The sequence below is a fragment of the Gouania willdenowi genome, chromosome 6 (assembly GCF_900634775.1).
Source record: "Gouania willdenowi chromosome 6, fGouWil2.1, whole genome shotgun sequence".
NCBI classification, from domain to species: domain Eukaryota; kingdom Metazoa; phylum Chordata; class Actinopteri; order Blenniiformes; family Gobiesocidae; genus Gouania; species Gouania willdenowi.
This window is the reverse complement of record NC_041049.1, coordinates 5,382,287-5,398,156: the sequence shown is the minus strand read 5'-3', so window position 1 is coordinate 5,398,156 and position 15,870 is coordinate 5,382,287. Positions and strand designations below refer to the sequence as shown.

General features: G+C 37.6%; 1 protein-coding gene across 1 annotated transcript; it reads right to left on the bottom strand.

Moving 5' to 3' along the window:
* Positions 1-300: 300 nt before the first annotated feature.
* On the bottom strand, positions 301-15,870 carry tmem110l (transmembrane protein 110, like). The gene is made up of 8 exons (XM_028449771.1): positions 15,452-15,870; positions 10,917-10,965; positions 9,924-10,019; positions 9,726-9,847; positions 7,245-7,357; positions 6,512-6,595; positions 6,315-6,434; positions 301-1,662 (listed from the first exon to the last, which is right to left on the bottom strand). The coding sequence occupies exons 1-8, from the start codon at positions 15,639-15,641 to the stop codon at positions 1,549-1,551; spliced, it is 888 nt and encodes a 295-aa protein (XP_028305572.1). The 5' UTR covers positions 15,642-15,870; the 3' UTR covers positions 301-1,548.

Sequence of the window (15,870 nt, the reverse complement as noted above, 5' to 3'; positions counted from 1 at the left end):
TAGCACTGTGTATTGTAGTTTTTACCATAAACTTTCACAAAATTTCACAATTTGAAGAATTTAAGTGCTTTGTTTAATTTGGGTAAAAGGAAGGGTTGGCAAAGCCCACCTGGTTACCAGGGAGACCACCCACACAGGTGTGCAGCAGTCATGTTCCGCCCAGGTCGTCTGTCATTGGTCCAATTCTCGTAGGAATTCACCACCAAAGAATAAGATTGTCTCATTGGTTTTTCTATATTCATCACACAAATGTGGAATATACATACTTATCAATCGCTTTATTTACATTTATGTGTGTTTGGCTTACAAAAAAAAAAAAAAACAGGAATACTGAATAAAATCATTACAGATGGAATGTATCACCTTTAACACTTTTATAATATCAACAAAAACAAGGCGCGCTAGCATGAGACACCCTCCTCACCCACAGACTGGAACACATTAGATTTAATCAAGTATTAATCAGAAATTACCAAAATACAAAAGTGCTGTAACAGTAGGAATGATTCAGATCAAAGATGGAGAGAAATGTTTAATCCTTGGTTCATCAGTTCATAATGTCTCAATGCTAATTAGAAGAAAGAAGAACATTTATCTTTCTATTTTTTCACCAAAGTGTCAAATTAAAAGTATATTTTTTTCTCTTATGAAGTTTGAAAAAATTAGGAAAAACAGCATTTTATTGAGAGAGTTAAAGATCAGGAAGTCCTTATATGGTCAGGAGCTCCAGTCACCATGAAATAAAGAAGAAACATCAAATAAATGCAAACATAAGTAGGAGTATTGCAGGTATTTAAATGACAATCATTTTGTGAGGTTTTTTGGATCTGAAAGTTAAAGAAAAATTCAAAAAATTAATTCAAAAACAAAAAAACCAACAGGACAGAAGAATTTGTGGTCGATGAAGTATGGTAAATACCGTAACCCTAAACTATCCTGTGATCTAGCTCTGAAGAGAACATCGACATTTGCCTATTTTTTTTCTCTTCTTTTTCAAAACTTTTCTTTGAGATAAATAGTGTTATTATTCGATAACTAAGTGTTATTATTTCTTGGCTCCGTGTGTAAAACTGTAAATGTGATGCAGCAGTCATTAAGCATCTAGATTAGGAAAATAAAGAAACGCATTCGATTATAAAAGTTAATCATTCTATTAAATTAAAGTAAACAGCCGGAGGCAGGCGGAGCAGGAATGTCTGATTAAAAACGGAGAAAGTGAAGTGGTTACATTAGGCTTTGATGTGTCCACTTTCACTCCTTTTTCAAAGAGAAACGATCACACACTCTTTAAAGCCTCAACGCCCCCAAAAAGTCCCCACACGCACTTATGAAGCTCTAAGTTTGCAGGTGCGTCAGCTTGTGATCTCTGAGTTACCCACAATGCATTGCTGCACATGCATACAACACACAGTCAAGCTTGGACGCAGATGAAGAAAGCAGCTCAGGCTCAAGTGTTCACATTCAAAAAGATGGAAAGACTTTGGTGTTGTTTATTGAGCGTGTTGTTGACGGTTGGATGAAGATGGTTGTAGGTCATCGTCATCGCCCTCACACCATCACCCAGCTGGGTCTCAGCGGTCCGCCTGAGTAGTGCACACTGGGGTTAGGCTCCTCCTCTCCTTCAGACGCCTCCTCGGTGTCGCTCTCCACCATCAGCAGCACCTGGAACATTCCCATTGTTGTCAGTCGTTAGGTCAAAGGTCAAACATTAAAGAAAGTATCTAATCGTACGGTTGCCGTACGAACAACCCCTGGTGCTATTGGTACGGTTACCGAAGTACACGTGCGTAGCATCTTAGGTTTAGTCTTAGTCACGTGACCTAAACTGGCCAATGAGGGGCGCTACGTACGGATAGAATGTCGGTATATTGATACCGCAACCGTACGGATAGCCACTACCAACATTAAAACAGCCATTTAAGCCCCGCCCACAACACAACAGCGATAAGCTTTTGTTCCAATTCCATTTTAATACAATACTTGATGCTGTTTAATTAGGGACCAGAGAGATCTAAGCTACGGCAAGACTCGAAATTTCACAATTTTGAAGAAATTCACAACAAATCAACCACATGTGTTACAGATTTGCAACTTTCACCAAAATGTAGCCCCAATACTGAAGAAACTTTTGTACATTTAAACCTATTGCAAATTATGAAGTCCATCACTGTGGGGTTTTTCTTTCAAAATTTGTAAAACTTATTAAACTTTCTTCTCCCACGATGTTTGCTCAAATGACAGCAAACGTGCTACAGCTCATCTTCAGACTGTCCAACACTAATGAGACACGCAGATTTTTGATTTATTAAAAACTGATCCTACAGTGCATCAAAATGTTTGACTTTAAACAGTGTTGTAAACAATTTATTTGCAAATTCTTGCTGAATACATGTTCAATGTTCATTAAAACCAAGACAACATCTTTGAGGTGTAGTGTAGATGTTGTTTAGTAAATATCTGATTTTTATTTTAACAACTGAATTTTTTTTACAAAATTTTGAATTTCACTCTTGCTAAAATTGGGCTGTTCCTTCCTTGTACAACCAGATTCAGAGCCTGGTCTACATTGCCTAGCAGTAAGTCAGACTGGTTTCCAGTGAGGGTTGGACTCCACCAGGGCTGCCCTTTGTCACCGACTCTGTTCATCCGGGGCATTGAGGGGGTCCAGTTTGGTGGCTTCAGGATTGGGTCACTGCTTTTTGACCTTCAGCTCTCACTAGATTAATTTGCAGCCGAGTGTGAAGCGGCCGGGATGAGAATCAACATCTCCAAATGAGAGTCCATGGTTCTCGACCGAAAAAAGGTGGAGTGCCTTCTCTGGTTGGGGATGAGGTCCTGCCCCAAGTGAAGGAGTTCAAGTACCACAGGGTCTTGTTCACAAGTGAGGGAAAAGGATGGAGTGGGAGATCGACAGGCAGATTGGTGCGGCGTCTGCAGTGATGCCGAAAGGCAAAGCTTATGGTTTACAGGTTGATCTACGTTCCTACCCTCACCTACGGTCACGAACTTTGTGTCATGACCGAAAAAACAAGATTGGGGGTACAAGCGGGCGAAATGAGTTTCCTCCGTAGGGTGGCTGGGCTCTCCCTGATGGCACGTTCACACCAAACGCATCCAAAGCATCAACAACATCAGGTTTACATACACAATATACGGTGGACGCGCTTCTAGGTCCCGCTGCCCGTCCCGCGCCTCCGGTGCAGCGCATTTTGAAGCTTTACACGTGTTTTGAGATTTCAAGCTTTTGACGTGCGTTCGGCGCCTCTAGCGCTGCTGATGCTAGAGTTGGGATTGTTGAACTTTTGGCTGGAATCGCGGCGCGTCAACCAATCAGGAGCTTTCCCCAACAGTGACGTAGTGACGCATTCCGAGACAGGACAGTAGGACCCAGATGACAACAGGAAGCCAACACAACTATGCTGTATAACCCAGCGGACTATTACTATCTAGACAGGAACAGAAAGGACCTTGGTTGGAGGATTAGTGAGGAGGTTAGTTTCTCTGGTAAGTCATTTAAACTTTTCACCAGCAACAGAAAAGCCCCTCCCCAAAACGCACCCAACGCGCTCTCTTCCCAACTTGTTTGGATGCTTGTCACCGAAGGTCGAAGAGCGTCTGATTGAATGAGCACAGGTGTCCAACTAGGGGCGTTAGGTGCGATTTTGACGTCCGAAAAGCGTCTGGTGCAGCATTAGAGATAGGGTGAGAAGCCCAGTCATCCAAATGTAGCTCGGAGTAGAGCAGCTGCTCCTCTGCATCGTGAAGAGTCAGATGAGATGGCTCGGGCACCTGATTAGAACACCTCCCTGGTGAGGCGTTCAGGGTGGACAGACCATGTCTCTCGCCTGGCCTGGGAACGCCTCAGGATCCCCTGAGAACTTTAGGCTGGCGTTCGCAGCATAAAGTGGAAAATATGTGTCCATTAGCAGCCGTGAAGCAGCAAGGATTTGGATCTCCACGGAGAGAAATTCCATGATCGTTGTGACATTTATGGGAATATAAACCTCCACATGTTGCTCTTCCACGTGTGTGAAACCATCAAACCCGGTAAAGTCTGGGATGAATGAGGAGAAAGGAAGTGGCCACAGTCCAAACTTTGGTTAAATGTAAATGAAGACATTACTGTAGAATTATTTGTTCGTATCATTATTTGTGAGATTATAGAGAAGATAGATGGTTTGAGGGGTGCAAAAGAAGCTACGCAAGACAGGGAAGGTGACACTATCTTTCCAATATCTATAAACACCCAACTAAAGCTAATACTAACCAAAGTAGACTGATTAAAAAGAAAGATCTGAAATCTAACAATGATAAAAATGAGCAGTACTGTGTGATTAATGAGTCTCTTCATTAACTTTATCTCGGCCCCTCAGAGACCCCGTCAGTGTCAATGCTCCTCTGTCTGCCTTCCTCCTCCTCCTCTTCACTCTGTTTTCCATAACATCAGCTTGCGGACAGATCCTAAATGTCACTTTTCTTCTTCTGATGAAGGCCTGATTTATGGCTTTGGAGCAGATGAGATAAACACGGAGGGGTCGAGCACAACAGCGGGGGCGGGGCTTTTCCTAAAGGGACGGGAAAAAGTAACGGCATGCGCTGGATGAACAGTGAGAGGCCTGTGGAACGACTGCAAGAGCTCAGAAACACAGACTCACATAACCTCATGGGTTTGTTGAGGTCAGAGGGGAAACATCTGTGTGTGTGTGTGTGTGTGTGTGTTTCCCCTCCCCCCACAACAACAGGTGCAGCTGACACACAGTTTGAACGCTCACCAACACCACTTTTTTCACACACTTTTAAAACATTTGAAGAAATGAAACGGTCACCTCTATGTTTGTCGACGGATGTTTTTTATTAAATCAAACTAATGTAATGTCTCAAACATCCAGTGAGTCACTCAAGCTCTGGATTTTCCGACCCTCGAAGGGCGTGGCCATTTCAGACGTCTTCACACAAACGCTTTCTTAACTGTAGAAAATCCAGTGTTTTATACTCATTAGATATAAAGAGCTCTAAAGCAGATGTTAGCAACTGGTGGTACGGGGGCCACATTTGGCCCTGGAAGTAAATGTGCAAAAATAAGAAAAAAGGAAAACAATACACAAAATGTGTCCAAAAACACACAATACTACAAAAAATACACAAATTAAACAACTCCAAATTACATATATTACAGAAAATTCCAACAAAAATGCACAAAATTATTATTTTTTTTTCAACACAAAATAACAACAACACAAAAAATGACTTGAAAAACACACTAAATTACAGAATATCTCACAAAATGACTCCATAATACACAACAAAAAATTTACAAATTGACAAAAAAAAAACACACAAAATAACTCCAAAAAGATACAAACAACAAAAAACACAAAATTGCAACAACACACAAAATGACTCAGAAAAACAGATTATCTCACAAAAACATGCATAATAAAACATGTAAAACAACCAAAAAAACACTAAAAATTAATCCCAAAATACACAAATGTCAACAAAAAAGTACAAAATGACTCCAAAAAAAATACAAAATTGCACAAAATGATTTTAAAAACACACAAAATAACTCCAAACAAACAAAAATTCTACAAAAAGATATGAACAACAAAAACACAAAATTGCAACACACGAAATGACACCAAAAAAACACAAAATTACAGAAAATCTCACAAAATGACTCCTAAAACAACCACAAAACCACTAAAATGACCCTAAAAAACATTTAAATATTAGTTCTTTACATTTCTCATGGAATTAATGTTATTTTGCAACTTTAATACAATGTTGATCATTATTTAATAAACATTTCTAGAATAATTTCCAACACCAAAATGTGTCAAGACCCTTTATTGCATCATTGTTTAAATCATGAAAAAATATTTGTATTTATTTATGGGCAATAGATATATTTATGGTGTATGCCCAATATATTATAATATATACTTAATTTTTTATGTTTTAATATATATATACATTTTATTTTTATGGAATAATATATATTTAATTACATAATTTAATAAATCAAATTAATATATTTTTCAAAAAATTATTGTATCTGAACAAAACATTATTTATTTAGTGTTAATGTTTTAAATAATGTCCCAATGAATCACTAACTTAATTTTTATCACAAAAAAAAAAACTTTACAATTATTACCAGCACTGTCACATGCTACATTTATTTTATTTATGTTAATTTTACATTATTTATTTAAGAACAATATTTGATATTTATATTCATATTTTATTTCATCTATTTATTTAAAATATATAAAAGCATGACTCAGCAGTATGTGACGTTTGACTCTCACCCGTGATTCTTCGTCGTCTTCCTTCTTCTTCTTCACTGAGCTGTCGTAGGAGTCGTCCAGGCTCTTCATCGTCTTGTACTTCCTCATCATCAAACTGTCCACCACCCAGAACATAATGGACTAGAGCAGGACACGCCCATTTAACCACACGGCACAACAGACGAGGTAGAGGATATTAAACAAATCAAAAAACTCACATTGACGATAAAAGGCACGATGAGCATGACCAGCGCCAGCTCCAGCTGAGGGTTAGCGATGTAGCCTAGCAACACTTCCTGTAACTGAAGCACATACATCACAACATTGAGGTGAGAAACACCTGATCAACTAAAAGCGTATCCAGCTCACATGGTTTCTGCTTTGTTTTCAGTCGAATGAGGCGACAGGATAAGGTGACAGAAGGTGCACTTCCTGTTTCAAAATAAAAGCTTTTGGTGCGCTTCCCAGAAAGGGTGAATAGTTGGGGTTTTGGATCCGCTAAGCTCATTTGGTGTGTTTTGTTTTTGTGAATTTGTGTGTTCCTATTTCCATTTTGTGTGTTTTTACTGTTATTTTATGTGTTTTTTGTTATTTTGTGTATTTTGTACTGTGATTTTGTGTGTTTTTACTGTCATTTTGTATGTTTTTACCATTATTTTGTGTGCTTTTACTGTCATTCTGTGTGTTTTTAATGTACTCCCTGTAACTGAAGCACAGACATCAGCACATGAGGTATGAAACACCTGACACCAACTCAAATCTTCATCAGCTCACTAGTTTCTGCTTTGTCAAGTTTTCAGTCGAATGAGGCAACAGGAAATTACACAAGGTGCACTTCCTGTTTCAAAATAAGAGTCTTGCTGAGTGTGAAAAGTTTCCCAGTCAAGGGTGAAAGGTTGAAGTTTTGGATCCCCTAATGCTATAATTTGATCTTGTGAGTGTTTTTCTTACTTTGGACCATCCAGGGATGAGCAGCACCAGGCTGATCACGCCTTTCTCCAGAACCATGATGAGCATGTAGATCCCACACTGACCGAGCCACGCTGCTGCCTGAGGAGGGTCACCTGCAGGACCCTCAGAATTAAACACCAGCACTCAGATTAAAACATCTCTAGATACACAATAACAATCTGTACCGAGTGCTGCTTTTTATTTTAATACACAAACACATTTGTTTTAGAAAGTATACAAAAAAAATCCAGAAAAGCATGAATATAGCGTATTTAAATATAAGTCTGTGCTTTGTGAACAATTCAATCATAATATTCTCTATTCATATTGCACATTATATTGTTGTTTAAGCTCATTTATTGTTTTCATTGATTCATAAACTAATATATAAACTAATTTCTTAGTTTGATTAAACTTAAAGCGGATAATGATAATTTAGAGTATCCGTAACGACTTACATCCTTTTTAAAAAAAAATAATAATAATAATAATAAAAAATCCTTGATTTATTGATCTGTGAAGCATATATTATGTCAGTTTAAAAATAAATGAATGAAAAAAATTAAAAAAAACATTATTGTCTCTGACAACTTCAAATAAGTTTAAGATGTAAGTTCTAAAAAGTGGAATTTTCAAATACTTGAAAATAATTTAAAAAAAACTTTAATTTAAAACAAAAAAGAATGAAAAGCTAATAAAATCAAACCTAATATACATATATTATGCATACAATGAGTTTGTTTTAAAGTTGTTATTGTCTTATCTTCAGTCTACAGCTCCCTCTGGTGGCCACTAAAAGAACTAGTGAGACACTGAATTAGTGCTGAGCAAAAAATTGATTTAATCGATGTATCAAATTTGTAGATAAAAACGATTTTTATTTTGCAATTTCGAGTTTTAAAAAAATAGATAAATATTTGTATTTTTTTTCCACCACAGTTTTTTCAGACTTTTTGGCGTTCCGTCCTTATGGGTTACCGTAGCGTGATGTGACCCCGCCCCCTCTTTGTTTACATGTGTTTACCTTTGTGTAGGCTATATGTGTGCTACAGGCATGTTTCATTTTTTTATTCACACTATGTGCTGAGATGCTAAGGAAAGAGTTTATTATTTGAATAATTGTAATGTTATAAAATATGTAGTTATCTGATTTCTTAATCAGAAAAATGAAGCTACTGTGAAGGCGCTGTTGCACTTTTGCTTAAATGTGGGTTAAAGCTTGAAATTGCTGAATGACAGAGAATCATTTACTTTTTATTTTTGGGATTGTTCTATGCATTTTAACTCTTGAGAACAATCAGCAATGACGTTGCACTTTTGAGAATATATCTAATGTCTGCAGTCATTTTTAAGTGCATTGAAAAAAATTTATCAAAAATCAACGTTTGCTTTAAAAAAAAAAAAAAAAAGTCAGATTTTTTTTTATATTAGGCAAAATGGCCCAGCCCTATACTGAATTCTTCAAACTCCCATTTATAACACCAAATTCTGCAAACACAAGCTTTTCTGGTCTTATTTTGAAATGTATATTCTCTCATTTTGTGATGCTTACTTTTCTGTTATTTGTGTGTGTTTTTGTAGTTATCAAAAATTACCCAGCCCTAGACAGATTTCTTCAAACTCCCATTTATAACACAGCTCTCTGTTATCTTTAAGAATGAATTAAAACAATCTATCTATAAAGTAAACAAGGTCTGCGTGCGTGCGTGCGTGCGTGCGTGCGTGTGTGTGTGGAGCAAATATCTCCCCGACGCGGTATTTGTTCGACCTGAAACTTAGTCAACGGCTTCCAAATACCACGTGTGTGTGTATCATTATAGCAAAACGTTGAAAACGTTCATTTGCGCAACTTCCGGTTCCGGGTCATGACGATACTGTGTCGCCTGATGTGCGTACGCGCGTGTGTGTGTGGGAACGAATGGAGGAGATAGAGAGAGTCCCACATTGCAAACCAGGTCACACACACACACGATATTTATAATAAAATATACTAAATGAGTAAAATAAAACAAAAAACAATATTTATACAAAAAGTACACAAAACAACAACAGAAATGCACTATCCCTATAGCAAAAGGCTCCAAAAATACACAAAATGACTCCAGAATCACACTACAATGGCAACAAAAAACAATAATTATACAAAAAATGCACAAAAACACAACAGAAAGAAAAACATAGATTACAGAAAAATATATAAAAATGAGTAAAAAAAACAACAAACACATTTATCATGTACATGTCCCATAGAATTAAAAACCAGGGAAATCACACACGCTATTTTACTTTGCACCCACAAATAAACCCCTTAATAACACTACAGAGTATGTACACATCTTTGTACATCCAACCTTCAAACACATACTCATTTGGCCATAATTGACAACTCTACTTAAGCTCCTCCCACTATATGAATACATACACTGTACTAGTTAAATAAATAAATAACAAAAGCAGTGAACACCACAGTTGTTCTCCTACCGTATTCTCCAAACACCAACAGCGTCCACTGCTTGTACTCCACCAGTTTGGACACCAGCTTGATGGCCACGCAGATGACCAGCATTCCCAGCGTGGCATCCAGGAGGAAATTCATCAGATAGCTTTAAGGAGAAAATGCTGAGTGATGAGGGGCACGTCCTGTGATTGATGGTTTGATGTGACTAGATGAGGACTCACAGAGAGCAGGGGTCCTCTTTGGTCAGCGTGGAGAGGAAGACGTTGGCGAAGTGGATGAAGAGCGCTCCGATGGCCTGTTTAGACGTGTCGTAAAACCTAGACAACACACCACAGGACACAAGGGTTTCACTCCATGTTGGATATCCTAAAAGCAGTGGTTCTCAACCTTTTTTTTTGGATTGTGGCCCCATTTTTTGGGGACCCCAAGGACGGTTTTTTCTCCTTCCTAGAATTAGTTTTTGACAAATTACACCACATTGCATTTTATTTCAACGAAATTTATATTTGAGAAAGTGAAAGTATAGAACAGTGGTTCCCAAATTGGGGTACGTGTGCCCCTAGGGGTACACAAAAACAATTGTCAGTTTATTTTTTAACATTATAGATTTTTTTTTTTTTTACATGCACACAGACTTTTTTCTCATCCTTAAATAATAATTTGTGGCACAACTCTTTAAAATACAACAAAGGGTGAAATTTAAGTTCTGAAACGAGCAAAACATCAGAAATAAATGAAAAATTCAAGGTTAGTATTGGACATAATAATAATAATAATAATACATGTTATACATAATAATGTATAACATGAGCTAAGTGGTACTTGCAATAAGAAATAAAAGCTAAAATGGGGCAATAACATTTGGTTAACACTGGTATAGAATAGAGTTGTTTGAAATTGTGTGCTGTGTTTTAATTATAAAAATTATTATTTTATAAAATCAACTTTTATTAATATAGTGCCAATTACAAGAATGGTCATCTTGAAGCGCTGAAAGAATTTATATTAGGATTTGATGGACAGATAAATATAATATATAGATAGATTTAATTGGAATCATTTAATAATTCCATTTTCAGTTTTTTTTTATCAATTACTAGACATTTCAGGTGACCCCATTTAAATTCCAGGCGACCCCACATGGGCTCACGACCCCCAGGTTGAAAAACCCTGTCTTAGAACGTTGTATAACAGTGAGAGGTTTAGTTTCTCACCAGATCCTCCACGGTCGTCTGATTCCCACAGGCTCTCGAAACCTCTTCACTGCAAAAAGAAAGAAAGATGAATTACACTCCATTAGTTTCACATACAACATCAAACATCACTCATCACTTTAAAGTAGGGTGGGACGATATCTCACAACATTAAATTGTCATGAGGTGTTTCGTCAAGAGTTGTATAATGTTTTAGTGAAATCATCATATGATCGAATCCATTTTCTAAACACAATATCATGACAATATTGTATGGTGAACTCTGTGTATCGTCCCATCCCTAGAATAAAGTGAATCCTCTGGTTACTTAAATACATGTGAATGTGTATAATGAGGTCAGAGTGGTCACATGACACCATTTTATTTACATTTAAACTAATAAATCAGACTGTTTTGGCCTTTCTTCATCATTCTATTGAGTAATAAAATGTCCAGTGTTTATCAGCAGTTACACAGTAAGAGGAAGGAAACACATAAAAATAGCTCCATGTAAGAAACATGATCATCTGATCCCAAAGTCACCTTATTAGAATTCACGTCACTATTTACAATCGGAGCATGATTATTGACATTAATATGCAATTGTGATGTTGTTTGGTGTGTTTTTACTGTCAGTGGGTTGTTGTTGTTTTTTTTACTGTCATTTTGTGTGTTTTTGATGTTTTATTTTTAACTGTCATTTTTGTTTTATGATTTTACTGTCATTTTAGTATTTTAACTATCATTTTGTGTGTTGTTGCTGTCGTTTTGTGTGTTTTTACTGTCGTTTTGTGTGTTTTTACTGTCGTTTTGCGTGTTTTACTGTCATTTTGTGTTTTTTTACTGTCATTTTGTGTTTTTTTACTGTCGTTTTGTGTGTTTTTACTGTCGTTTTTTGAGTTTTTACTGTCATTTTGAGTGTTTTTTTCTGGAATTGGTGTATTCTCTCATTTTGTGTGTAAGGTGTCATTTTGGGTGTTTTTTGTGTCTGTTCTTGGTATCATGTAGTACATTTTTCCTCATTTTATGTGTTTTGTCATTTTGTGTGTTTCTGATCTCATTTTGTTTTGCATCGTCTCTCATTTTGTGATTTTGTTGTGCTTACTTTTCTGTTATTTGTGTGTGTTTTTGTAGTTTTCTTCATTTTTTTGTCATTTTATGTTTACCTTGTGGACCGCACATAATCAGACAGAGGGCCTCAAGTGGCCCCCAGGCCAACAGTTTCTCATATCTGTGCCTGATGGATGAGCAAAGGGAAGCATTGGGACATTTTCCTCAATTACAGCTGAGCCTTATCACTATGAGCTGCACTGAAATAATGCTGCGGTGTGCACGCTTTGACCAGGAATGACACAACCACAGTCAGGGCTGAATATTGATCCTGTGCTAATAAGTAACAGAGCTGGGGCTCATTGATCTATAGCTGGAGCCTGAAAGATCCGGCTGATGTCACACCATCGATCAGGTCAAAGGTCAGCAGGGAAGTAGAATAAAAGGGATTTTTACACAACCTCTGAGCAAATAATGAACTTTTAAAGACGGAAAATGACTGCATGTGGATCTATTAACAGGACGCTCCACATTCTTTAGGTCAGCTGCTGGAGAATCACAAGTTTCCCTCAGTCAGTCAGTAAGTCAGTCAATGGCCTTTGTGTTCAGAGCGGTTAGAGCGAATGGTGCAAACGGTGCAGTTACAGCTGAATAATTCATCCCAACTAAAAACAGGTTCGCTGCAATAAATCAAATTCCCAAAAAGACGAAAAGCTACAGCAGCAAAAAGGAGGCCAGCCGCATAGTAATACATAAAATACTCAAATACAAGTCAAAATGAGCTCAATTAAACAGTACTCAAAGTACTCAACTACATGTTTGGTCTGTGGGAGGAAACCAAGGACAGAGAAAGAGAAAACCCAAACATGTAAACTATCTATGCACAAGGTCAGAGCATGAACTCAAGACCTCCATTCAGGCCAAAACCATCAGTAGTAATGGTTTTATTTAAAACAAGAAGACATAGTCATCAACATCCCCCGCCAGATTGAAGACCTTAGAATAATACATAAAAAATATTATCACATCAGAATATAAAATTACTAACTATCTTAAACAGTTACTAAGAAAAGCTGTGCCCTTCGAACACAGTAAAAACAAGTTCTGATGAACTACGACAGGGCCCGTGCTGAATAGCACGTACCGCGTTCCCAAGAATTCAGTGACATAACTCGGTTCCACCGAGTAAAACAAATGAAATTGTGCGACCTAAAATCATAATCTACGTTGAATTGCCTTTGAAACGATATATCACACTACTATGTTCCGATAAATTTAGAAATTACCGGAAATGAATGGGCCCCTCCCCTCCCCCCTTTAAAAAGGTCTCATAGAGGGTGTTGACATCTGCTTATAAAATATCAATGTGAAATTACCATCCAATTCAATGAGCATTAATGGTGGAGTAGTCATTTGAAAAATAGCACCCCCGTCGCACATACAGAGTAATGGGCCCCATTTATATATTGGTATTTGCCAATGATTTGGTACAACCAACCGTCGTAATATATGACTCGAAATCGACTTTCATTATTTTTTTCTTTTGGAGCTTCTTGAGGCCCCCTGGAGCCCAAATCAAAAATCTGGCATCGATGCGTACACATCAATAGATTATAGCTACCAAATTTCAGCCCGATCTGTTCACGAATGACAGAGCAGTAGTGACTCAACGACGACAACAACAACAACAAAGTGAGTGGCGTTTTAAGTCTGGTAGCTTGGCCTAAAAACTTTAACCTAACTTCACAAAATTTGGCCGTCAAAGGGTAATAAATGTCAAAAAGATGCCTCTTGACCCCCCCTACGGCGCTCGCACTCCTTGCGATCCCCCTACGCTGTGAAAATGTCATGGTGAGAACCCTGCTAACATTCGCTACACAGAACTAGCAGTGAACGCTCAACGACAAGGATGGAATGCAAAAGTCTGTCCAGTTGAAGTGGGACGCCGAGGTTTTCGTGGCTTCTTCTACCATTAGGCTGATCAAAGCTCTTGAGATACATGGTCAGGCTCTGCGACAGACAATTAAATCAGCCTCTGATGTGGCTGAAAGAAGCAGCCAGTGGATGTAGGTCAAGCAGAAGGACCCTGGTTGGGTTCAAACACCATGATAACATGCTCCCAGGTCAAGGTATGCAGTCAGCTTTAGAGAAGAGGACGCCCGCAGGTACAACCGCAGACATGCCATTGAAGGACTCCACCCAGACAGACTACTGATGTGTCCCAGAATTTATCTGAGACAAGCTCCCACACCACTTTTAAATGGTAAAACTCATGTGACTACCATCTTTTAGCACAAAAAACATCCCGTCCCATGTTGAATGATACTCATAATATAGTTAAATTATCTTTTCACACTTTTTTAATGGAAATATAAAAAATACCAACTGAGTGTGCTCTTTTGTGTACCTCGTGTTTATTACTACCTAGCATTGCTGATTCTTGGATCACGAATGTCTTCATGCGAAACTTCCTTGACAAACATTGCTAATTGTGTATAGTGTAAATTAGTGTATTTTTGTTGTTCTTGGTACCATGATAGGACTTTTTTCTGTAAATTTTATGTGTTTTTTTGCATTTCTGGTGTTTTGTGTGTTTTTTGTATATTCTTGTTTTCATGTTTTTGTGTTTTTGATGTCATTTCGTTTAATTTTCTATAATTTTGTATTTCTGTCGTCGTTTTGTGTGTTTTAACTGTTTATTTGTGTGTAATGTGTCATTTTGGGTGTTTTTCATGTCTTTTTGTTGTTAGTGTGTTCATGCGAAACTTACTTGACAAACATTGCCAATTGTGCATAGTGTAAATTAGTGTAATTGAGTTGTTTTTTGTTTTTGTGTCATTTCGTATTATTTTCTTTCATTTTGTGTTGCTGTCGTTGTATTGTGTGTTTTTACTGTTTATTTGTGTGTAATGTGTCATTTTGGGTGTGTATTTTTTGTTGTTTGTGTGTTGATGCAAAACCTCCTTGACAAAAATTGCTATTTAAGTTTTCAGAATGCTGTCAGACACAAATATATTCGGGGTACAATGTGATTACGAGTCATGGTCAATTAGATGTATTTAAGCATTTCAGCTTCAAAACATTCAACTACTTATGCATTGTTTGATTAAAAAAGCGTCTTTAAATGATTTCTCCCATTGACCACAAGCAGGCACAATCACGGCCATGTATGCGGACGTGGAAAGAGGTTTACAGAATAATGTAAGAAAAACTGTCTAACATCTGCTTTTAAAGCGATGTTTACAAAGCCGAATTTGACAGAATGTGAGTTTGAGTTGGAATATGTTAGAGAATATGCTAAATTCGTTGTAGCTAGCTAAAAAAGTGAGCTAAAGCACTAAAACGTACTGGTTTTCAATGAAGTTTTGTATTGGGCGGATGGAGCTCTGCGGGAACGAACGTAAACACAACGCCACGTGATAAATAAAAGCAGATTTGTGTGAGTAAAAGTGTTGCAGAGTTTTTTTTAAAGTGGATTGTGTGCATGTTGTGGGTGTTTAACTCACACATTAGCGTACTGAAGGCGATGATAGCCAGCAGACCTTGGATCAAAACCCCGAACCGGTCGGTGAGGGCTCCGTTATCGCATCCATGCGGACTCGCTTTGTTGATGTCGGTCATGTTTAGGACCTCAAACGGCATTTTGTCCAAAAATCTCCTCACTAAGAAGACCCCACTGTACCCGTACATGTCCATGATCACACAATGACAACAACAACAAAAACGGCTAATCCGAGATAAAAGACGCTACCGACGGGAATTCTTCAGGAAAATAGGCTGATTTTTAGATGAATTCGATCCCATTTAGTTCCTCCAAAAGCTGCTGATAATGATAACACATCCCATGATGCTGCTGCAAACACCGCGATCGATTATCTGTGTTTACGAGGAAGAAAAACCACTAATTACGTCAAGTTGGACTGGA